The sequence below is a fragment of the Phacochoerus africanus genome, chromosome 3 (genome assembly GCF_016906955.1).
Source record: "Phacochoerus africanus isolate WHEZ1 chromosome 3, ROS_Pafr_v1, whole genome shotgun sequence".
Taxonomy (NCBI): domain Eukaryota; kingdom Metazoa; phylum Chordata; class Mammalia; order Artiodactyla; family Suidae; genus Phacochoerus; species Phacochoerus africanus.
This window is the reverse complement of record NC_062546.1, coordinates 99,958,037-99,984,419: the sequence shown is the minus strand read 5'-3', so window position 1 is coordinate 99,984,419 and position 26,383 is coordinate 99,958,037. Positions and strand designations below refer to the sequence as shown.

The 26,383-nt window shown below is 38.5% G+C and overlaps 1 protein-coding gene across 1 annotated transcript in view; it reads left to right on the top strand.

The window, feature by feature from the left end:
* Window positions 1-26,383, top strand: part of CSMD1 (CUB and Sushi multiple domains 1) — a 1,865,356-nt gene that overhangs the window by 1,458,472 nt on the left and 380,501 nt on the right. Inside the window, exon 12 of the mRNA XM_047772241.1 lies at window positions 10,211-10,323. Coding sequence (XP_047628197.1) covers window positions 10,211-10,323 — 113 coding nt within the window. The remainder of the gene's footprint in view (window positions 1-10,210; window positions 10,324-26,383) is intronic.

Below are 26,383 nucleotides of genomic sequence, written 5' to 3'. Positions count from 1 at the left end.
AATGCTAGGACTCGACTCTTTTTTTTTTTTTTTTGTCTTTTGTTTTTTAAGGCTGCACCCACAGCATATAGAAGTTCCCAGGATAGGGGTCAAGTCGGAGCTGTAGCTGCTGGCCTATACCACAGCTCATGGCAATGCTGGATCCTTAACCCACTGAACAAGGTCAGGGATCAAACCCACATCCTCATAGATACTAGTTGGGTTTGTTAACCACTGAGCCGCAACAGGAACTCCTAGGACTCTATTCTGACACAAAGTTCATCCTTTGCTAGTTTTCATCCTCTGTCTGTTTATGGGGAAACTTTCTTCCTTGATTGCTTGAAGAAACGTTTATTGAAATTCAGACATGGCAGGACTCAGAGATGGGTGACAGTAGGCTTTGGAGGTCGGTCAGCACATGGGGAAGGCAGAGGCTGCCTGGTCTGGGGAGGGCTAGTGGAGGCGACATGGCCTGGATGCCCATGGCGTCTAGGTGCTCTGTTCCAACAGCCCTGTCAGCAGGGAAATCAGTGGGCCACTGGACACTGGCATTTTGGGTTTTGGATACCACCTGTTCTGGGACAGCAAGCTGACCTGATACTGGAGGGACCATGGAACTTTGTCTCTGGGGAGCCTTCTTGAAGAGGAAAAGAAGCCATGGGTCCACAGGAAACAGCACAACAGCAGCACCTGCGGGAGGTGGGGGAGGCTAGTTCTAGCTAATTTGGAGTCCAGACAGCTTGCATCATTTTCCCGCTGTTCTGCCAATTATATCTCCAGTGTTGACTCAACTGTGGCAGTTTTATCTAAGGAGCCAGAAAATGCATGCCTTTCTCTCTTGACACTGTTAACCTGAAGAGCTAAGGATCTCTTTTCCATGATTCATCAGTCAAAAGCATTTAAAGTGTGTACTGTGTGTTTTTGACATTAAATTAACCTCAAAGGTGAAGTCATTCTCTTTTGGGGGACTAAGTGCATTTAAAACAGTACCTGACTCCCCATTTCCTGCCAGCTTTGCAACCTGAAAGCATTGTTGTCAGTGTAAAATGGAACAGCTAATGAAAAATTGTTTGAGAAAGGTTAAAAGTATGATGCAAAGAGGAGATATTATTATATTACTGTAGTTTTTAATCTCTGCTCTAATATAATGAAATATGCAGTGCTTAGAATTGTCTTTGGAAATGAACTATGCTAGAAAGGAAGAAGGAAAGAGGAGACTAAACTGCCTTCGCTGAACCTGTCTGAACCTGCATTATCTCATGAAAATCTTGAAACAAAGGTGTTATTTCCTTTTAGTAGAGGAAGAAAAGGGGAGCTCTAGCTTATAACTAAGGATACAGAAAAATGTCTAATGGGTATTTTCATATTCTTTTCCATTATAGGTTTTTATATTAAATGTTGTTCCCTGTGCTACACAGGAAATCATTGTTTATTTTATATACATCAGTGTACATCTGTTAATCCCAACTCCTGATTTATCCCCCTCCATTTCCCTTTTGGTAACCAGAAGTTTGTTTTCCATGTTGAGTCTGTTTCTGTTTTGTAAATAGGTTCCTTTCTACCATATTTTAGATTCCACGTATAAGCGATATCATATGTTATTTGTCTTTCTCTTTCTGACTTACTTCACTTAATATGATAATCTCTAGGTCCATCCATGTCGCTACAAATGGCATTATTTAACTATTTTTTTATGGCTGAGTGGTATTCCATTGTATATATGTTCCACATCTTCTTTATGCATTCCTCTGTTAATGGACACATAGGTTGCTTCCATGACTTGGCTGTTGTAAATAGTGCTGCTGTGAACATCAGAATGCACGTATGAACACAATACACAATCTCTGTTCACTTCAACTAGTTTCCCCAATGGTAACATTTTGCAAATCTATAATAAAACAACACAACCGGGATGTTGACATTGGTACAATTCACCAATCTTACACAGATTTCCCCAGTTGTATTTGTATCCATTTGTGTGTGTTCATTTCTGTACAGTTTTATCAGCTGTTTAGTCATATATCCTTCACCACAATCAAGACACAGAACATTTCCAGTATTACAGAGCTCACCCACTTTGCTCTTTCATCATTGCATCCATCTTGCTCTCCACACACTTGTCCCCATCCCTGACAGACACACTATCTGTGTTCCATTTGTAAAAATGTTGTCATTGTGATGACATTATATCACAGAATCATACTCTGTGTGACCTTTTGTGATGGCCTTTTCTCACCCAGCAAAGTGCTCTGAGTTTTTCTTGTTCAGCAGATTGTTCCTTTATTTGCTGAGTTGTATTCCGTGGCATGGATGAGTCCCTGTTTGACATTCACCCACTGCAGGACATTTGGCTTATTCCCAGCTCTGACAATCATGAAGAAAACTTTTATAATCATTTGTGTACAGGTTGTGTTTTCACCTCTCCTGGAGAGATCCCAGGAAATCTGGGTAATTACTGGGTTGTATGCTAGTTGCATGTTCTGTTTTCAAAAAAAAAACCTGCCAAACTAGTTTCCCAGAGTGATTACATTGTTTCACATTCTCACCAGCAGTGTGTAAGTGATCCAGTTTCTCACATCTTCACCAGCATTTGTCTTTTGTCAGTTTTTTCCCTGTTCTAAAAGGTATGTGGTGATATATCTTTGTACTTTTAATTTCCCTAATGGGGACTTAGGAATTATTTCACACCTTTCCTCCTATCTAATGCAGTCATTGTGTCCTATACCTTTTCCTCTTGTTTTAGCTGCATCCAGCATATTTTTCAATGTTTTTCTTCTCATTTATGTTCAGTTCTATGTGTGTGTGTGTTTTGTTTTGTTTTGTTTTGTTTTTTACTTGAAACTTCCTCTTTGGACCATGGATTACTTAGAAATGAAATGTGCTATTTGATTTTCACATGTTTGAAAATTTTTCTGTAGCCTTTCTGTTAACTTACGGTTTGATTCTATTATGTTTAGAGAATATATTCAATATTATTTCAATTGCTTTAAGGAATTGAGGTGTTGAGGTCTATTTTCTGGCCCAGGATACAGTTTACCTTAGTTCTATTTCAAATATAATGTTCTATAGGTTCTTATAAAATGTATGTTCTGCTGTTGCTGGGTGGAGTGAGTTCTGTGTGTCAAATAGATCCTACTGGTGGATTGTATTATTCAGATCGTCTATATAATTGTTGATTTTGTCTAGTTGCTAAAAAGAGGGGGTAGGTTTTCTCAACTGTACTTTCGGATTTGTCTATCCTCTCTGCTTTGTAAGTTTTTGCTTCATATATTTTAAAACTCTGATGATTAGTATGTATACATTTAGGACATTCATGTCTTCCCAGTGGAGCAATCCTTTTATCATTATACAATGTGGCCATTATTTATCCTACTACAGCTGGTATCAACATTTACCACTTCAGATGAATTATGGAAACCTCATGTCCATTTAGGTCCTAACTTTTCAATATGAGTGTCTTGATATCATAAAACGTTACAATTTTTATTTCAACTGTTGAATATGATTTATAGGACTTATTATGAAAGAATAATATACTTTATATTCCCTTATTTTTACCCTCTCCTTCATTCCTCCTTCCCTCCCAGGGCTCTGAGTTCCTCCTGTTCTCAGGAGGAACTTAGCCAATTATAAGGTTAGGTTTATTAATGATGAATTCTTTGAGTATTTTTTTCTTTCATATCTGAAGAATACATTCACTGAATATAAAATTTCTAGGTGACCATTCTTTCAAACTTTGAAAAATAGTGTGGCACTCCCTCTGACCTCCAAGGATGTTAAGAAATCCCCTAAAATTCAAATGATTGTTTGTATGTAATGAGTCATTTCTTTCTGGCTGTTTTTCAAGATTTTGTTCAGTTTTTCATAATTTCTTTTCTGGGATTTTAATGTTCTTTATTTGATTGCAGAGAATTTGTAAATGAATGAAGCATTTACACAGTGGCTGCTTTAAAATCCTTGTCAGATAATTTCAACATCTGATTCATTTCAGGTGTTGTCAGGTAGTTGTCTTTCTTGTTAAAGTTGTGATTTTCTCGGCTCTTGCTGTGATGATTGGACCCTGGCAGTTTTGTATAGCATGTTGAGATGTGCTGGGAACTATATAAATCTCTTAGTTTATCAGGCAGTCACTCTGGTTAGGTTTAACATGCAGTTCTTAGCCATGTCGTGTGAGCTGGGGTTCCAAGGGCAGGTGAATTATCATAGCCTTAAGGCATTGTCTTGGTCTGCTTGACTGACTGATGTCCAAGGGACTCACACTCTCCTTGCTCATGGGGAGGAGTTAATGAGGTTCCCTATCAGTGCTCCCCTCCTCCATCTCCCCCTTTGCTTCCCACTTTCCTCTGCTCCTGTCTCTGGGGGGGAGGAAAGTCTTGTCTCAAGATTTGCGGAGACAAGAATCTTCCTGGATTGGGTCACTAGCGTGGCTGGGTCTCTCCCACAGGTTCTGCTGCCTCAGTATCTTCACTCTGCAAAGGGAGTCCTAGGGTCCCAGAGAAGGTGAAGCCTTTCCCTGTATACCTTATTACCAGGGCTCTTCATCCATCCCCCAGGGCCCCAGAGAAGGCAAAGGGCTTGCCCTGCACACCTCTTGTCACCGATGTCCTTCATCCATCCCATGCTGGTGGTGCTATTCTGTCTGATGTCCTTGGAGGGCTATCAGTTGCATCCCAGTGAGGATGCATCTTACCTGGAGCCTCTGTGGCCTGGTCAGGGCTCTGGAAACACCAGGTCTGGGTGGGTCCACTGTTTGTGGGTGTACACAGACAGCCTGCGATATATTATTTCTTTGTCCTGGAGTCTCAGACCAGTTTGCCTTTCCCTGCCTTCTTTCAGAGTCTTTTTTTGGTTGTCTCTTGTGCCATTTCCAGGGTTTATACCTGAGCTTATCAGGGGAGAGAATGGAAGAAAAGGTGTCCATGTCCATATACTTTTAAATAGTCTGGGCTGCACTCAAAAACAGAAGTCTGTAAAGTAACTTCATTATGGGCCTTAGTAAACTTTTTTTCCTTTCATGTGCAAGATAAGTTTGGATTCAGTATTTTGTTGACAGCTGCACATAGAAAGGCTTTACAATTCTGATACTGTTCGGTGGTAGAAAGTGGAGATGGCAGATGATGGATATAACTAACATCATCTTCTGTGCTGCCTGGCCAGTGTGGATCCCAGCACAGTGAATAAAGTCCGCACATTTGAACAAAGTATGTGCAGGAGCCACTCACTGCAAAGCTGGCTCTAATTTCACATTGATGTCAACTGGAAAAATTTTGACAACTTCAGCACATGTGCTGCTCATCTCCGGGTTTAACATTATATAATAGTATGATAATTTATTTTATAAAACTACTGCCCCGATTGATTTTTCAGAGCTAATTTGATATAAAAGTCAAGAGTCCTGCTCCTCTCCACCTGTCTGGCTCTCTGTTCTGTTACATGTGGTGCAAATAGACCATTACTGGTGTCTCCGTTATTGGAGGAGCTGGTTGGATGCTGTTGGATGGAGACCCTTTAACTCTCTGACCAGGGCTGCATTCAGGCGGATTTGCTTTTTGGGTCTGGTCAGTATTGTACTTAAAGATGTGCAGAACCTCAGATTATAAATATATCCTTCCAACCCCAGAGTTTAAATCCTTTCGGCCTTGGTTTCTTTAATGATGAAGTCAACCTGTGACTCTGGCTCTGCCAACTTTCACCAAGGATTTGTATCAGGGCATCTGTGAATATTACTAAAGGCAATTTAGTCAATCCCTGAGGGGAGTGGTTCCTACCAGGCGCCTCCTACACAGATCACACCTGTGTCTTAACCTCTCCTAGTTAACCTCCAGCACACAATGTATCAACCCAGTCGAGGCAAAGAGCCAACTAAAATACGTATCTTAAATAACTCTGCATTTCCTATACTTTCTTCATAATTTATGAAATTTATTGATGTTTAAAAACTGTAAAGAGTTTAAAATAGGTCAGTTTTAGGCCAGGTTTTAACTAGGAGTAACATTTAGTTTTCACTTGCTGGATTTACAATTGAAAGGAATATTTTAAAGGTTCCCTTTTCCTTTCAGGTACCTACCAATAGGATGCAGGTGTGACATATTACAGGGTTACATTGCATCAAATTTATGTTTTGACAGTTTTGTGGCATGCTCAGAGGGTGTTTTTTTTTTTAATCTCTAAATTTAAACAAATTACTTCTTTAATTAATATATGGTAAAATAGAAACTTTTGGAGTACAGATGTATAAGTACTAATACACTTATAGATTTGTATAACAGCCATTAGAATCAGGATACAGAACAATTTTTTCACCCCCTCCAAAAAAATCTGAGTTATCTCTTTGTAGTGACACTCTCTCCCACCTTAAATACTGTACCACTGATTTTTATTCCCCTTCATTATAATGTTACCTTTTTGAGACTATCACATAAATAGAATCACGTGCTGTGTAATTTTTGAGACAAGTGGGAATGTAAAATGGTGCAGCTACTCTGGAAAACAGATTGGAAGTTTCATACAAAGTTAAATATTTATTATATGATCCGGCAATCCTAGTCCTAGGTATTTATCCTAGAGAAGTAAAATTCTCTCTACATGAATGGTTACAGTAACTGTTTATAACTGCCAAACAACTGGAAAGGATGTAAATATCCTTAGACGGATGAATAGATAAACACCCCTTGGTATATTCATACAAGGAAGTTCTGTTCATTAGTACCAAGGTATAATAGCCTGTTGACACACAGAAATGTGGAGAATCACATGGTGTTCGTGGTGTTATGCTGAGTGAAAGCTGTCAGTTCAACTTCATGATCTCTTTCTAGCAACCATATTTCATGGGCATAAGGATAGAATTGTTGAATCTTTTCAAAGATCCAAAAAGATCTGTCAAGAAATGAGATGGTTTTCATATACACTGTACCATTAGCTGCAACCAAAGCATCATAAAGTTGCAGCCTCATACGGGCAATTAAGCTTTAAAGAACAGTGACCCATTTTCATGTGAAAGAGTTCAGACATTCTCTCCAATGCAATGTGCCCTGGTTGTAGAAAAGGAACATAATCAGAAGTCATTTACCACATTCTGGATTAATCATTCAATATGCTGGAAGATACATTTATAAATACTGCTGATTCCAGTTCACGGATCCTGACTGCAAGGAGGTGTATTAAACAAACTGTATAGAGGGAAAGGGCTTTATCACAGCCGAAATCTGCTGAAAAGATGATAGAATTTTAGATCTGAATGATTCCTTTAGGACAACATAATACAGTTATTCCCCAGATGAAGACAATGGCAGAGAGGTAAAATAATAGCTGAAATCATGGGGAAACTCAAGAACAGAGCTACAACAGGGCCCCAAATACCAAGACTTTATTATGCTAAGATGAAACAAAAGTTTAAGTAATTATTTAGAGATATCCCTATGAAATTTAAACATGTAGTTAATGAATTTTAATGAGGACTAATTTATATTTTCCATTACACATTTTTTTAAAAATTGTTGCATATTATATACCAGAGTCTGGGGATAAAATGGTCAAGTGACATAAGCTCATTCTCAAGAAGGTTTAGAATTTGGTGGGAGATGGATGCTGAGGTGTGTGCCGGTTTCTACAATGACCGAGGAGGAAACATCCCTGCCTTGACTAAGGGAACTGGAAAATAGTGAGTGAGAGCCCTCTGTCCATAAGAGCTCCTCGTTCTTACCTAGGAAGCAGAGGCGCTCCAGGCAGTGATTTAAGGGTCACCAAAAACCTGGAGGCTGAAACATGCCACTATTTTTGGAGGATGCTTAAAAACAGCAGTATGGTTGGGGAAACAGAGTGAGAACCCAACATTGAAGGAGAGGGTGATGGAAAGCTAGGCACCTCTGATATGATGACTTTTTTTCCCCAAAGAAAATTTTATTATAATTTTCAAACAAATAAATCAAATTATTTACTGATTCATTAGAATAGTTTTAAATTTAAATTAAAACATTATGTACTAGAAAGTCAATTTGGGAGAAAATAAAGCAAGGGTAGCTTATGTGTTAATGATGACTATTTAAATATTTCATCAAAACTTAAATCTTGGAGTTCCCATCATGGCTCAGCAGAAAAGAATCTGACCAGCATCCATGAGGATGCAGGCTTGCTCCCTGGCCTTGATTAGTGGGTTAAGGATCCAGCGTTGCTGTGACCTGTGGTGTAAGTCACAGACTTGGCTCAAATCTGGCGTTGCTGTGGCTTTGGTGTAGGCCAGTGGCTTCAGCTCTGATTCAACCCCTGACCTGAGAACCTTCAAATGCAGTAGGTGTGGCCCTAAAAAGACCAAAAAAAAAAAAAAAAAAAAAAAACAAAACAAAAAAACCCCCAAAAACCTTGAATCTATTTTATTTTTTAGTTACAAATTATTGAAACAATCCCATTTCCAAGGAAGAAGTAGTTGCATAGGGTAATAATAGGTTTGTGACATTTACAAGACATGGGAAAGCAGTCAGAGAGGGTTAAAATGTACTCATAAGGAGGAACAAAATCTCTCTTCAAATCCAGCAAGCAAACAGAACGACTAAAACATAAAGGAACCATCTTCCCAACGAAGGAAAATCTACAGAAAGAAGTACATATTTAGTGACTATACATCACTCACTGAAATATTCCTTTTTTTTCAATTTGTGTGTAACCCCATGTGTAATCACGGCTGTTCATCTTCCTTTGAAGATGAAGTTTTCCACCACGCCTCAGGTGAGAACATCGTGTTGATGCATAAACGCTGTGATTGATGGGTGAACCATGTGCTCCTATACCTGAAAGCAAACATTCCTATTTGATTAGAGGCATTTGTTTTGGTTGAATTGATTTTTTTCCTCTCACTTTTTCTCTTTCAACATGCTTTTCTGTCAGCATGTTGACTTTAGTCAATGGATTTAGTGTTTCTTCTCACTGGCTGATGGCAGCCACTATGTGACTGTTTTGTTAATGCACAATGAATGCTCCGTGAAACTTCCGTTCACTGTGACCTGGCATTAATATGCAGAGGGAAAGGTCAATAAATTTGCCTAATCTGTCTCAGCTGTGGATGCTATTCTTCTCATCAGTATTCTCGTAATCTACCGTTACTTTGGGTTTCCTGTGTGTGTCTGTGTGTGTCCAAACTTTATTTAGAGCAGTTTTACATTCAGAGAAAAACTAAGAGGGAGGTATAGAGATTTCTCATACACCCTCTGCCCCCACATGTACAGACTCCCCCATTATTAACATCCCCCCATTATTAACATCCCCACCTGATGGTACTTTTTTTTCCCCAAAGATGAACCTACCTGGACACGTCATCATGACCCAAAGTCCATAGTTTACATTAGGGTTCATTCTTGGTGTTGCACATTCTGTGGGTTTGGGTAAGTGTGTGATGACATGTACCCATCATCACAGTATCACACAGACTAGTTTCACTGCCCTAAGAACCCTCTGGGCTCTGCCGGTCTCTCCCTCCCCCCATCCCTTGGCAACCACTGATCTTTTTACTGCCTCCATTGTTTTGCCTTTTCCTGAATATCATAGAGTTGGAATCACAGAGTGTGTGGCCTTTCCAGATTGGCTTCTTTCACTCAGTAAATGCATTTACAGTTCTTCCATGTCTTTCGATGGCTTGATAGATCACTTCTTTTTAGTGCTAAGGAAGATTCCAGCCTATGATATAATTTCAAAATGGATTTTGTGGTAAAGGCATCTGAAATTCCAGACTATGAAACCCTAGCATTCTGTGAAGCCACTAGAGTGTTTCTCAGCTTAGATGTGCTTTCACATTAATGGTGCAATGTTAGGACACCACACAGTAATAGAGCACATCTCTCCATCACAGAGGATGACCAGCCCTCCCAGTTTGTCCAGCACTGACCCAGTTTCAGCACTGAAAGCCCTGCATCCAGAGAAGCCCTTCAGTTCCAGACAAATGGGAAGGTTGGTCACCCTAAGGCGATTTTCAAAATCAAAGATCCAAATTCAGTTACACAGTAGAAGAAATACTGTAAGGGGCCAATGATATTGCAATTCAAACATGAATATAAATTGCAAGTGCCTAAAGATTCTTTGAAAGAGAGTCTTGCTACATATCCCTATCTGTCTGTCTCTCTGTCTGTCTGTCTGTCTATCTATAGCTTGCTTGTTTAAGCAGAATGACCTCCATCCCCACCAAGCTAAAAGTGGAGATATTTGGTGCCTGAAGTAGTAATTTTAACATTTCTCTTCTCTGCAGACTCACTGGCTCCAGCGTTCCTGACCTTATCGTGAGTATGAGCAACCAGATGTGGCTACACCTACAGTCTGACGACAGCATCGCCTCTCCTGGATTTAAAGCCGTTTACCAAGGTATGGCCAAATTTTTTAATTTTTTAATTTTTTTAACTTTTTATATAATGGTTTTTAATTTTTTCATTATAGCTACTTTACAGTGTTCTATCAATTTTCTACTGTACAGAATAGTGACCCAGTTACATATACAAGTATATTCTTTTTTCTCACATTATCATGCTCCATCTTAAGAGACTAGACATAGTTTCCAGTGCTACACAGCAGGATCTCATTGCTTATATATTCCAAAAGCAATAGTTTGCATCTATTAACCCCAAGCTCCCAATCCATCTCACTCCCTTCCCCTCCCCCTTGGCAACCACAAGTCTATTATCCAAGTCCATGATTTTCCTTTCTGTGGGAAGGTTCATTTGTGTCGTATATTAGATTCCAGATATAAGTGATATCATATGGTATTTGCCTTTCTCTTTCTGACTTACTTCACTCAGTATGAGAGTCTCTAGTTCCATCCAGGTTGCTGCAAATGGCATTATTTTGTTCTTTTTTATGGCTAAGTAGTATTCCATTGTGTATACATACCACATCTTCCTAATCCAATCATCTGTCAATGGACATTTAGGTTGATTCCATGTCTTGGCTATTGTGAATAGAGCTGCAATGAATGTGTGTGTGCATGTGTCTTTTTCAAGGAAAGTTTTTTCCGGATATATGCCCAAGAGTGAGATTACTGGGTCTTATGGTAGTTCTATGTATAGTTTTCTAAGGTACCTCCATATTGTTCTCCACAGTGGTTGTACCAGCTTATATTCCCACCAACAGTGCAGGAGGGTTCCCTTTTCTCCACACCCCCTCCAGCATTTGCACCTACTACCCTTTAAAACCATCTTTCCCTGTGCTTGCTTCAGCAGCACATATACTAAAACATGCCTCTTCACTAGAGCCAGGCCATTCTCCATGTGTTAGATATGACCAAAACTGACAAGCCAGAACAATGTTTAAAAATAGGAACTAATTATTTGCAACTTCCTCAATTAAAGTCCTACTTATAGCTCTCTTTTGCAAGGGAGAAATTTTAACTTTTTGAAAGCTTGGCTGGCCGTGATGTGTGCCCTCATTGTGGCAAAATGAAGAGATATTAGGTATAATGTGTAATTATGGAATGTGTTCATGCTGGAGTTCCTGCAGTGGAAATGAATCTGACTAGGAACCGTGAGGTTGCGGGTTCAATCCCTGACCTCGTTCAGTTGGTTAAGGATCTGACATTGCTGTGAGCTGTGGTGTAAGTCACAGATATGGCTTGGATCTGGCATTGCTATGGCTCTGGTGTAGGCCGGCAGCAACAGCTCCGATTGGACCCCTAGCCTGGGAACCTCCATATGCTGCAGGTGCGTCCCTAAAAAGACAAAAAGACAAAAAAAAATGTGTTCATGCTTGTGATCTTGACTTTTTATCTCTTGCTAAGAGGGAGTTGTTATAATTAAGGAAACCTTTAGAACAAAGTATGAATTTGAGTGGCATCAGTTCAACTGAACTTATCGTGCTCATCTTGTGTGCAAATGCCTGGGTTTTCTGATGGAAGACAGGGAAGTCGAGACAGAGATGGAGGGAAATCCTACTCAGCACTTGTAGAGGAGAAAACCTGGTTTTGAGGGCTTGGAGTCCTTCTGGCTCTGGAGAAGAGATGCTCCTTTGGGAAGTTGGCTTCATCTCCTATTCCAGGTCATCATCTCATAGACAGTTTGCTGAAGCAAAGAGGCTTCCATGCTGGCAGGGCTTCCTGCTCTGTACACTTCCTTAAACAGTCTCATGGTACCACCCCATATACACTGTTTCATCTGGAAGTGTCTCCTAGGAAACACATCTTCTAACTGTAGCATATTGATTGTTTTTGTTTTTTGTTTTTGCTTTTTAGGGCTGCTCCTGTGGCACATGGAAGTTCCCAGGCCAGGGGTTGAATCCAAGCTGCAGCTGCTGGCCTTATGCACATAACCCCTCTCTTGTGCTCTTTGGTTCTGAAGATGACATTGCAGCGGCCAGCTAGCCCGCCCCCAGGCTCTGGGAGCACATCACAATCCATGGGCTGGTCTCTCTCGAAACAGCAAAGGACCAAGAGTGAAACAAGGTAGAAGGAGAATATGTGACTGGAATATAAAGAATAGTATGATGTTCATAATATTCCAACCTCAGGGCACCTAGAATAGCTATCAGGAAGCACATCTGTTTTAAGTGGCAAAAAATATGCACACAAGAACACACAGACCATTTAACTTTAGATCTGGGCTTTCATGTTCTCTATATCAGTAACTAAGGAGTCCTGATTCGAGGAATAAACATTTTAAAAAGCTCATGAACATGTTAAATTCTTCCTCTGGGGTTATGCAAAAGCAAAATGGTGATGGATGCACTGCTTGTGCATTCAGCTCACACCCTTCTTATTTTTACTAAAAGCAATTGTTCTCTTGGGCCCAGAGATGAAATATGTCCACAGTTATGATATTATGACCTTAATAATATTAACAATGTTTTAGAAATTATTAAATAAAATTACTTATAAAACTTAAAATATATATTTAAGCCCCTATTTTACATATACTGACATCCTTTCAATAAACTACAATTATTTTGAAGTCATTTTGAATAAGACTGAAAAGAACCTGTTCTCATCTTGAATTCAAACTATAGTCATCAGAAGTCTCTTCAGGCTCATTTTATGCTATCTTACAAATACATTTGCACTGATAATTGATCAAAATTACCAGGAAATTCCATTTTTAAGCAGATAATACTGACACACAAAAGATTCATTATTGAAAAAAAATTGTTGTTATAGACTATAATCTAAGAAAATATACAATAGGCATTCGGAATAGAACATAAATACATGTTCTACATAACCATTTACATTTTCAAAATTTTACATTCTTTTCACAATTAAACTTTCAAAATTCTAGGGAAGTAATAAACTGAAAAGAACTGTAGTACAATGAAAGTGGTTATTTCGTTTGTATTTTATTTATTATCAGTAAAGGAATTGATAAAAAGAATTAATGTTTAAGTTACCATCAGGAAAAATTAGGAAATTGACATGGGAGATGATGCAGTTGATTATACTCCCCCTGTGGATATTGAAGACTTTTGCATCTATTAGCAATTTCGTTTTGGTTATGTCTATATGCACACTTTCTTTGAATTCTCCTTTGAAACAGTTTTTAAAATCATGTTACTGATTCCTTTGTTAATTCCTGAGTTGAAATCTTTGACATGAGGGAGGTTTGCATACCCAGGTGGAAATGAGAAATATTAATATGGAGGGTTGGGATTTTATTTTCTCCAATTTTGTATGCGAATTTGAATAAAGAAATAGTTGTTCTTTTTTTTTTCCAGTTGTCCACTGTAGGGTATTCAGGTGGTGAAAAAAAATGCAGCTAGTGGTTACTGCGTACCAAACCAATGAGGCAGGTAATTAAAAAGCATCTCCCAATGTCAAAATGGCAAAGATGGTAGGTGATAGTGTCATGAGTCAACAGTGAATGCAGCTTGGCAGGGCTACACCCTTGCCTTGTGAGTTGAAGCAGAAAAGGTACAACGTTAAAAGATCCTGCGGTGAGGAGAGGACCCTACCTGAGCAACCTTATGTACAGATGTGAAAGTTTCTTCCTTGCTGGAAACATGGGCTGCGCTGCAGACTCCATGACCCTTTTTAATAAGAAACACTACAACCAAAGATGATATTTACCTCCCTTGCGAAGGTTAGGACTAGAATGCACAGATAATTGGTGGCTACTGCCTGACATTTGGATTTTTAGAGTTGACCTTTAATTGAACTTCTACATGACTGTGGCATTATTTAAGAAAGCAGGGTTAGATGTGTAATCCTTTCCACATGACCTACGCTTACTACCACCTTTGGTAAAATCTAAATGCACCAGTGAAATACCAAACACTTCCCAACAGGGCACCTGACAGTAAATTAAATCCAGCAGTTTTAAGACACATGTCATTAGGTTTATATGATCAAAAGTATAGGCAGGAGCTTAAGTTCCCAAATTGAGGATCCTTGACTATTCAGGGGTGTAAGTACCTCAATTACAGTACAAATATTCTTCCCAGGGTCATGTTCCAGTTCGAATGACCAGTGTAGCATTAATTATAATTACATCTAGCTCTAATCAGTGCTCCGTTAACAGTCTCAATAGCCTTTTAATAGCTACAACATAAGAAGTCATGGAAATGTAGATGGCCATCAACCCTTGAGCGATTGCCAGTTCAAGGCCATTTATTATTTTTTGACAGAACAATATTCTATAGTTAAAAGGATAATTAAAACAGAAAATCAATATAAGTTTTAAGGATTTAAAAAATTGAGAGAATATAATTTATCAAAAGGAGATATTCTAGAAACTGGTATTTCCAAAGGGCTGTATTAAGCTAGCCACTGGGGATAAAATAAAAATCATTTGTAAAGGGGATCATCAAATGTATAAATAATTACATTATTTGATTGGAAATACAGTTGTTTATTATATTATCAGAAAATACATACAGCTGATATTTACATATGCTTTCACTGTCTAGGTTTTGATTTTGCATGATTTGAACTAACATTTTCTATAATGGTGCAGAACACAGGCTCCAACATCAGACTATCCAGGGTGACCCGTCCACCACTTATTAGCTGTGTACCTTAGGGGAGGCGGTTTAACCTCCCCATGTGTCAGATCCCTCACTCTAAATGAAAAGGAAGAGTTCCCATTGTGGCCCAGTGGTAATGAATCTGGCTAGTATCCATGAGGATGTAGGTTCAATCCCTGGCCTCTCTCAGGGTATTAAGGATTTGGCATTGCCGTGAACTGTGGTGTACATCACAGATGTGGCTCGGATCTGGTGTTGCTGTGGTTGTGGTATAGGCCAGCAGCTGCAGCCCTGATTCCACTCCTAACTTGGGAACTTCCATATGCCATAGGTGAGGCCCTAAAAAGACCAAAAAAGAAAAAAGAAAAAAGAAAAAAAAAAGAAAAAGAAAAGAAAGAAAGAAAAGAAAAGGAAAAAATAATAATGACACCAGTTTCAATAGTCTGTTGTAAAATCAATTGATTTAAAGCATGGGAAGCCCACACTATGTAGCATTGGAAATGCTAGCTATTATTCACATACGCATTTTCCGCTTTCAATTTTGAGATTATTTTACAGTTTTTTCAGACTATTACACGTTTTTTTTTTGATTGTATAAATATTAGTGCTTATGGTTAAATATGGAGGAATAGTAAGTGTCCCTTCTCTGTACCTTCTGACTTGGCCGGGTAATTCCCTCAAGGCAGTAGCTCTCCATATTGCCTATGTGTCCTTCCAGAATTTTCAATACGTACATCAAACCTAAAGTCATGATTTGTCTCTTGGCTTATAAACTCCATGTAAGCTTTGATAGACAAGAATTATCACACCATCTTATTTTAAAATCATTTTGAATTTCCTTCAGGGACCCCATACTAACAAAGTGGCTGTAAGTAAATTTAATCTCAGTCATGACTGGAGAGACCCCACATCAGCCCCTCCCTGCCCCTCCACCCCTCCATTTCACCAGGATGGTGAGAATTCCCCAAATGCTGATTCAACAGCTTCAAAAGGAAACATAAATAATTTATAAATTATCTTGTTAAGCTTGTGTTTTCGAGGGCATAGAACATTTGGGGGTCCTCTAGGCTTTGCATCATGCTTGTGACTCTGACACTTTGGGCACTGTCATGTCTCACAGAAGGACCCCCCCGCCAGGCACATGGTGGTGGGGATGGGAAGTAGCCCTGAGTCAATGACAGGCGGGGAGATCCCTGGGCCCACTACACCTGCTTGTGGACCTGCATCACCAGGCCCTTGGTCTTGTGTGCCTCTGGGTTTTCTCTGTTTTCTCCCTTCTCTGCCACCTCAGAGGCACTCACCTCTGTCACCTCTGCTCAAGGTGCCACTGGAGTATCCTCACTTAACTTAAACTCTTAAGGAAGAGTCTGTGTTACAGCAACTGGGCAAAGGAGCCCAGAAAAAGGCTTGGCTATGCTTGGGAATCACAGGATGTGGAAGGGAGAGCAGAGGAAAACTCCGAAACTAAAATACAAATGTAGTCACTGGGAGTTCCCTTTGTGGCTCAGTGGAAACACATCTGATTAGCATATGTGAGGATGCAGGTTCGATCCCTGGCCTCAATTAGTAGGTTAAGGATCCTGTATTGCTATGAGCTGTGGTGTAGGTTGAAGATAGGGCTCAGATTCCACGTTACTGTGGCTGTGGTGTAGGCCGGTGGCTGTAGATCTGATTGGACCCCTAGCCTGGGAACCTCCATATGCCATGGGTGTGGCCATAAAAGACAAAAAATAAAAAAATTAAATAAATAAACACAAATGTAGTCCCTGTGGGTGGTTCAAGAACTTCCAAAGGAAACAAACAATTTATAAATTATTAGAGTTCCCATTGTGGCCAAGCAGAAATGAATCCAACTAGTAACCATGAGGTTGTGGGTTCGATCCCTGGCCTTGCTCAGTGGGTTAAGGACTTGGCATTGCCATGCGGTGTTGTGTAGATCAGAGATTAGGCCCAGATTCTATGTTGCTGTGGCTGTGGTGTAGGCCAGCAACTGTAGCTCTGGTTTGACCCCGAGCCTAGGAACCTCCATGTGCTGCATGTGTGGCCCTAAAAAGCAAAAAAAAAAAAAAAAATATATATATATATATAAATTGTCTTGCTAGACTTGAGTTTGTATGTATATAGGTTTTGTGTATGTATATATATATATTTACATATACATATCATACACCTGTGTACATAAATACATATGTATATATAGAAAAAGAATATGCTGATAATTAAGAAAATTATTGGAAAAAAGTATGCAAAGTTTAAAAAATGAGAACTCTTTAGGGAGATATGTCAGATGTCTAAGAAAGTAAAAGGAGAGAGGTGATATTTGCTTAAAATCTTTTTACTATGAAAATATTTAATTCAAAATAATCTAGTCAAGAACCCAAAAGGTAAAAAAAATAATGTAAATTACTATAATATACCTATATAAGTAATACTATTTATTTATTAAACTTTATAAGACCTAATATGTATATATAATATGTAACTGCTATATATGATATAACTATATGAGATATACATATATAATTCATAAATCACATACAATTCATATATAATGTAAAACCATATAATTTGTATATGTATAAATCTTATATGGATTCATATATATGTATAATTAATATGTATACAAGTAGCAGAATAATATATGTGGAAGGCTAACCTGCTTAGTGCATAGGTTTTTGACTTTATATTTCAAAATTCCTATCATTAAGCTACAAAGGTAAATACTGATGACCGTGTGATGAAGAAAAATTTTTGTAAACCAGTCTTACATTTAATAATATGTAATAATTATTACATTTAATAATATGTAAGAATTCTTGTTAAAATAGTATGTAGTAGGGCTTGAGATATATACCTTTAAAAATAAAATATACATTACATATTACAGCAGTGTTTTTATTCACTAGACGAGAAAGGAAAACAAAATCTCAGTTCAGAGTTGGGCCCCCCACCACCACTGCCTCTTCTCACACTGAGGAAGGTTGGCGAGAAGCAAACAAAATATTTGGGTGTTTGTTCAAATAATGACGAATTTGCAGTGCTGGTGGCCTAGCATTTTTATGGCCTCACTGCCTAGTTAAGGAGGTTAACTTTGGATCATTTTTTTGTCACAAAAATAATGTTAAGTTACAGTTCATTACACGTGTTGATGAACTGATTTCTACAAATCATGTTTTATGTAATTTGCCATAGCTATTTAAAATTTTAGCAGGGGGTAAATTAAAGGAAACGTTCCCTGTGATGTGCTGCTATGTAATAAAACAAGACCTATTTTAGGCTCCTGCTAAGAATTATTTTAGTGAAATTTGGGTTTAGCGTTACCATTTCATACCAGAAACAGAATTGTCTTCTAGGTCCTATGAACACATTGATAATGTGAGAGAATGAAGTTCAGTTTAGACATCTTAATCTGTAATCTGTAATCCCATAACTCCGTGGTGCACTAAACAGAGGAAAATAGGATACAGTTCAGACAGAAGCGTATCTTCTCTCGTCTTGCTGGACAAAATAGCTAAGACAGCATCAATGTTGTATAATCTTTGAGATCCTTTGATGGTTAATTTTATGGGTCATCTTGACAATCCCCAGGGTACCCAAACATTTGGTCAAACATTATTCTGTGTGTGTCAGAGTAGGGGTGTTTCTGGATGAGGTTAATATTTGAGTTGGTAACTGAGTAAAACAGATAAACCTCTCCAGTCTGGGTGGGTCTCATCCAATCAGTCAAAGGCTTTGACTAGAAGGACAGGCTCAGTGAAGAAAAGTTGCTCTCTCTGCTTCACTGTCTTTGAACTAGAACATTAGACATTCCTTCATTTGAACTCTGATTTGGATTGGAACTTACACCATTGGCTCTCTTGGGTCTGGACACCTCATTTGACGTAATCATGTAAACCAATCCCTACAATAAACAAATGGGATAGAGAGGAGGGAAGAATACAAAATGGGAAAAAGACAGTCTCTTTAGCAATTGGTGCTGGGAACGCTGGACAGCTGCCTGTAAGTTAGAACATACCTTCACACCATGCACAAAAATAAACTCAAAATGACCTAAAGATTTAAACATAATACAAGACACCATAAAAATCCTAGAAGAGAACATAGGCAAAACATTCTGATATAAATTGTGCAAATGTTTTATTAGATCAGTCTCCCAAGACAATATAAATAAAAACAAAAAGAAAGAAATGGAACCTAATCAATTTTACAAGGTTTTGCACAGCAAAGGGAATGATAAAAAATTGAAAAGACAACCTATGAATCGGGGGAAGATATTTGCAAATGATGCAACTGACAAGGGCTTAATCTTCAAAATATAAAATCAACTCATACAAGTCAACAACAAAAGAGCAAACAACCCAATCAAGGAATGGGCAGAAGACTTAATAGACATTTCTCTGAAGAAGATATATGGATGGCCAGTAGGCACATAAAAAGATGTTCAACATTACTAATTATTAGAAAATGCAAATCAAAACTACAGTGAGGTAACACCTCACACTGGTCAGAATGGCCATCATTAATAAATCCACAAATAACAAATGCTGGAGAAGGTGTGGAGAAAAGGGAGCCCTCCTGCACTGTTGGTGGGAATGTAAAATGGCACAACTACTATGGAAAACAGTATGGAGCTTCCTTAGAAAACTAAAAATAGAGCTACTATATGACCCTACAATCCCACTCCTGGGACTATATCCAGATAAAACTATAATTCAAAAAAATACATGCAACCCTATGTTCATTGCAGCACTATTCACAATAGCCAAGACAGGGAAATAACCTAAATGTCCATTAACAGATGAATGGATATAGACACTGTGGTACATATATGCAATAGACTGAAATAATGCCATTTGCAGCAACATGGATGAAACTAGAGACTCTCATACTAAGTGAGGTAAGTCAGAAAGAGAAAGACAAATACTATATGTCACTTATATGTGGAATCTAAAATATGGTGCAAATTAACATATCTACAAAACAGAAACAGACTCATAGACATAGAGAACAGACTTGTGGTTGCCAAGGGGGAAGGGTGAGGGAGGGGTGGGCTGGGAGTTTAGGGTTGGTAGATGCAAACTATTACATTTAGACTGGGTAATCAATGAGGACCTTACTGTATAGCACAGGGAACTATATCTAGTCTCCTGGGACAAACCATGATGGAAGAGAATGTAAAAAAGAATATACATGACTGAATCAAGTATATATAACTGAATTACTTTGCGGTATAGCAGAAGTTGGCACAATATTTTCAATCAATAATGTTTTCATACAATTTTTTAAATAAGAGGACGTAGGGAGTTCCTGTTGTGGCTCAACAGTAACAAACCTGACTAGCAACCATGAGGACTCGGGTTCAATCCCAGGCCTCGCTCAGTAGGTTAAGGATCTGGTGTTGCCATGAGCTGTGGTATAATATAGGTCATGGACATGGCTCAAAAATGGTGTGGCTGTTGCTGTGGCGCAGGTTGGCAGCTACAGTTCCAATTTGACCCCTTGACTGGGAACTTCCATATTCCCCAGATGTGGCCCTAAAAGGACAAAAAAAAAAAAAAGGAAAGTAATTTTAAGTAGTGATAAATGAGGGAAATGAAAGAAGTATATACTTTATACAAATATAAGAAAATAAAATAGAGTATAAATACACTATATTTCTGATTCAATATATTGTTGAATACATTCATCATGCTCATTTTATTAACTTGATCTTATAACTGTGCAACTGAGTTGAAATTAGGCATTGCCGGATTGTTTTTTTTCTTTTTAAATATTTTCCTTCCTTGAATATACCTGCAGTGTTTAAATTCTTGGTTGTCATATTCTTGCAAGTTATTTTTCATTTGTTAGTTTGTTTTCATTTTTACTATTACAAAAGGATTCATACATAAGTGAGTATTTTTGAAATAATTTTGAACATTTACTGTGTAATGTTTATATATACATTTATATATATATATATGATGTTTATATACATTTATCCATATATAGAATATCTGAAAAATGTGAGAGTAAACTATTGTTTGCTAGGAATAAGTAGCGATTCATTGCATTCTTTTCTAGTAGGTTTTTCTTTCTCCAAGATATAAGTTTGGACTATGACTGGATTTCTGTTTAACATATAAATGAATTTCTTGATCATCTAGATGGTTGATGTTTAGCAATCTGACAACAGAGTCTGCAGTCAGTTTGTGTAGAGCTAACCCTATGTAGATTTTCAAAGTTTTATTAGTCAGTTTTTAACCATGCAGTGTTTCTGTGTGTGTGCTAAAAAAAAATAGGAGTTATGAGAGAAACAACTCCATGGATGAGCACTGCATCTGAAAATACTGATAGCTTCCTTTGAGTTGTCAATTCTTCAGTTTATAAATTTAACTAGAGCAAATCAAAATCTCATTTTAAGACATTGCTGTAATTTTACCGAGATTACTAGCAGAGGTGAATGTAAAAATTAAATGTATACAGTAACTCTTGGATATGAATTCTCTCAGAGCTATGTTTAATGATATTAAAAATTATATAAGCTGTATTATAATAAAGAAGTTGTTTAGAAAGCAAAACATTCTGATAATTTGGTAAGTCACTTAAATTAAAGCATGTAATAACCAAACATATTAATATTGACTGTCTGAGGCTGAGGTCATATGGTTCCATGTGTTTGCTGTTGCTGTTTTCTTCTGGTCAATTACACACTTACTCAACCAGTAGTCATTTGTTCCACCTACAGACTAATAGTATTAACATATGATATTATTAAAACAAAATAAAGACACACAACAGTGACAACAACTAAACTACCTACTAGAATTTGATTTTGAGAAAATTACTCATTGCTTTGTTGGATGGGCTGTTGTTGTTGAGCTGCACTGACACTCAACAGGCCCAGCTTTGAGAACCGTGCTGCATTTCAGGGGCACTGTTTACTCCACAATTCTATTCTTTTTCTGAGCTCCTTTTCATGAATGAATGAAATTTTTTACCATTTCCTTTTAGTAATGTGGAATAAGCCATTATTAAATACTGAAATGCATCCTCCTGCAGGAGTGAGCAGATCAGGTGGTGCAGCATGAGAACGTTAAACCCTCATGTAGAAATGTGATGTTGAAATTTGAGGTTTAGGGGCCCATCACCTGGACCTCCAGTCCCACCCCCCCTTCTTAGCATTTGTCCTCACAGGTTAGCTTTCACTCTCAAAGTAAACAGAAATAAGTCACCATGGAAATTCTCTGGGGGTCGAGGGCTGGGTGAGACCATTATGACCCACCTGTTTGGGGAGTCACTTCTCACTGTGTCTCATGTCTCTGTGTCAGGGTAGAATGCAATACTCACAAAAGAGGGTGAGGAAACCTGAAACTAGTGGCGACTCCTTCTAGATGACATGCTTAGCTCTCTAAGGAAAATGAAGTTTCTGAGTTTTTTTCCTAGCCACATTTGCTGCCTTCTTACCTTCTCCTGTGTCCTGAATGACTAATACTCCCTGGCCTCTTAACCACTTGGATGAGTCAGATACAACGGGGTCCACTTTGGCCACAACGTTGTCTCTCTTTGTTCATTTTCCCCACAATTTGTGTCTTTTTTTTTTCTTTTGTAATCTTGCTTCCTTTAGAATTTTAGTGTCCTCAGAAAGACTACTATTGGAGTCCTTTGAGGAATTAATAAATTATGTTGATTTGAAAGTGGATCACATCTTGCATTACTGATTTCAGAGTTACCAATTGAACCACTCTTTCTCCATGTATATCCCACATTTTTTAATCTTCATACATTTTTATGTTCCTAAGCCCAGCAGATCCTTTCATTAGAGAAGCATCTTCATGATTCAACTCAAATGCATTTTCTTTTCTATGTATTTCTTAACCTGTCAGCATATTAGTTCATTTCTTTTGGCCTCGGACTTCCCATGTGGCTTACAACATTTCTTTTGGCTTTACTATAGGGAGTTAAGAGTGAGAAGAAAGGAAGCTGGTGCAGTGTGAGGCTGATGAAAAAGAAAACCAGCTGTGAAGCCAGGCTGCTCCATACTTAGCCTGGGAAGGTCTGGAAGGTGGCAGGACCACAGATAATGGAGTAGAGCTGTAGCCAGAGGCCTGGGCTCCAGTGTTAGTCTGGCTTGAAATTTCTTGTATTTTTCTGGCCTTTGAGAGTTTGACTTATGATGAGAGGTGGGAACAGATCATCTGCAGGCTTTTCTTCCAGCTAGGAAAAAGATCTAAGTCAATATTTCTATGAATCTTTAGTTTCTGTGGGATACCAATTTCAGGAACAATTAGTGAGACAAATGAAATGTGACTGTTACCCCTGTTAGTGGAAACCCTCCACTGGGAATATTTCAGTGTGGATGTGGGAATAACCAGAGAACAAAGCTAAATTTTCAACATAGTAGCAAACAATTCAATAATGTCCTAAAACTGAGCCAGAATAGAAAAAAGTATCTAAGTATTTCAGGTCCTTATAGTCTGAGCATTCTCTACATTTTATCAGAGAATAGGAGAGACCTGTTTGCAACCATAGAGTCAAGTGTAAAGAAAATCACAACTAGGTCACGATGGAGGTAGAAGATGCAGCCATGTGGGCAGTGGAGGCCTGAGCCACATGGTCTCACCAGAACTGGAAGCAGGCTGAGGAGCACACTCTAATGGTTAGTTTCTGTCATTGGAGTGAGTACTGACATGCAGGACATATGGAGCAAAATGAAAAAAAGGCAGTGCATCAGGTGATGTTCTGGTTGTCATATATTCACACCCAGGGAAGGATAAGCTTCTGGCCATGGAATGGACAATGAAGACCTGATTGCCCAGCTGGCCAGCCACCAGGTTCCTTTCCATTAGAAGTGCTCCTTGCAGCAACAGCAGTCCTAGACCAGGGCAACAGAGGATTCTTCAAGACCTAAATGTTGAGAATAATTTGAAACTTTCTAACTTAAAATATTATTTCCTCTGTTCTCACATGAATCCCTTTGTTTATTCTTTGCTATAGAGAAAAGATAGAATCAGAAAAAAAGTTTCGCTTCCTCAGCCCTTTACATGCTTAGGTGTTGAAGGACCTTGGGAAGGCATGTGACTTGGGCAAAGCCAACCAGTTTTACATGATGGCATAATATACAAGTATAGAAACAAGAAAATGGGGAGAAAGATAAAAATAGTTTGCTGATGAGAATCTAATGTTTTAAAATCAAAGACACTGAATCCGGTCTCTCTCAAGTTATTTCTCAAAATAAACCCATTTGATTTCAACTTTTCTCTAAAATTCTTCAGATTCGTACTATTTCAATGCAAATAATTTAAACATTGGTTTTGTTTTTTAAATTTCATTAAGCAGTCTCAAAGGCCAATTGCATTGTGAGTTCTTCCAACACTGCCTTATGCTGTGTAGACTGAGGGTTGTGGGGGGAGGAAAGAAGAGGAGAAAGCAAATGCATAGGTGACCCTTTCCTGTTTTGTTTGAAGGGATCTCTTCCACTCTCCTACACACACACACCTTTGATTTCTGTTTACATACAATTGTTCAAGTTCACTGTGATTTGTTCTCACCTCATTTCCTGCATTTTCTCTTTGGTAAAGGGGGGTTATTAATGTTAGTAGTCCTCTTTTGGAAAAAAAAAAAATGTCTAAATGATCTTTCCAAAATTAGTGGACAGTTGAAAAAGTCATCCACAAAACCATATTTTGCAAAAAAAATGTGACTCAGAAAGTTGGTGATCATTGCCTGAACCATCTACATATAATATCCACCATGACTCCCTTAGCTGTGGGTGTGTAGCTGGGGCTCTGCCTGGGAAACCCAGGTGATGTGAGCACTGAGGTCTTGACTCCACCCACTGGTCATGTTGCTGCTTCTCCATCTGATGCACCATCTCTCAGCATGCTGTCCTGCTTAGAACCTGTGGTCTTGTAGGCTCTACTGCAAACTTTCACTTTCCTTCACACCTTCAATAATGAGAGCTACAGCAATGTCTTTTCCCTACTTGTCAGGGTGGAAGTCTCTTGTTTTAAGAACTTTTTCTGCTTTCCTCCTACACAGACATCTTCATATTCTCCATCCTTTTCTCCATTGCATTGGCCTCTGAGAAAGGTGAATGAACAACTCCTGTCCCAAAAGAGTCTTAACACCCAAACTGCTTATCCTATTGAGAGGCGGCTCCAGCAACAGGCGCTGATAGGCTTTCCTGTTTTTTCCTCACAATCAACTCCTCTAATTCAACTTCCTGTAACCTCACATAGACCAAGACAGGGTCATTCTAATTCCTCTCCACTTCAATCTTACTGTTATTTCTTATTCTATCTCTGTCATTAAAAGAAAGCTCTGTTGACTGCAGTGGAGAGAAACTCATCCCTAAGTGGCTTCAGGATTATCAGAGGCATAATCAGGATCTCCTCAGATTCTAGGCTCTGCTTTGTTTTCATGTGGCTTCAAGTCTGTGTGTGTGACAGGAAAGTAAATAAACAAATGTGGCTTTCTGCTTCTCTGAGCTCATGCTGTTCTTATCATTCATGATCTCAGGAAACTGAGAGTGCAGATACCTTCTGGGGCATCCATCTCAATCCCCAAAAGGCTGGGTGGTCCCTCCTAGGTGCTGTGCCCCAGCGTACCAGGGGTCCGATGGCTGTTCAGTGAGGCTGCACAGTGGATGGTATCACCAAAACCACAGGAACCGAGCAGAGAGCAGGTTCTAAAAGGTGAAGCTGAGCAGCAGAGCACAAACATATTTTAAAAAGAGGCCAGGAGCTCAGATATTCAGTGTACAACTACACATAAACCTTGGGCCTTCACCCTTCTCTGCTGCTCATGATGCTGCAGACTCCTTTCCGTGGATTTCCAAGCCTTCCTGACAGGGAGCCCACGTACCCAGAACACCTTATTTACCAGTTCCTCCTCTGATACCACCCGATGACATTTTCTTTGCACAAAACCTAAGCCATCCTCTTCTCTTTTTACTCCTCTTTGGCTCATTCCATTTTTCCCTTGAGACTCAGCTATTCATCTTTGCTGTGAAAATTCACATTTTTATTTCATTGAGATACTTAATTCTATTGAATTTGTGTCATGAAAAAAATATGATGCTATTTTTCACTAATTTGTGTTTGATAGTCACAGAGCGACTTTTGTACATCATTTCTTTTCTCTTCCATGGAGATCCTTTCATCTTTTTGTCACTGCCTGCAGTTCTTTGATCATTCCTATTGCTCTTTTGATGTTTTCTAAATCCTTTTAGTAATGAGGTACTCAGAATATAACAGCTGATGTTTTGCAGCATTTTAACTTTATTAAGAATAGCCTACCTTCCTGAAAATGAGTTCACAATTTATCAATTTTTTTATTCTTTACATCTTCCACTATTTTACAAGAGTTTAACAAGTCATTATGTGTAAACAGACAGCAGGCTAATTATTTCCCTTTTTCCTCCACCTCAATTAGTGCTGTAATTTTTCCACATGTTCTTAAAAGTTAGATGAAGGATCATTACAGATACCAGCTAGAATTCAAA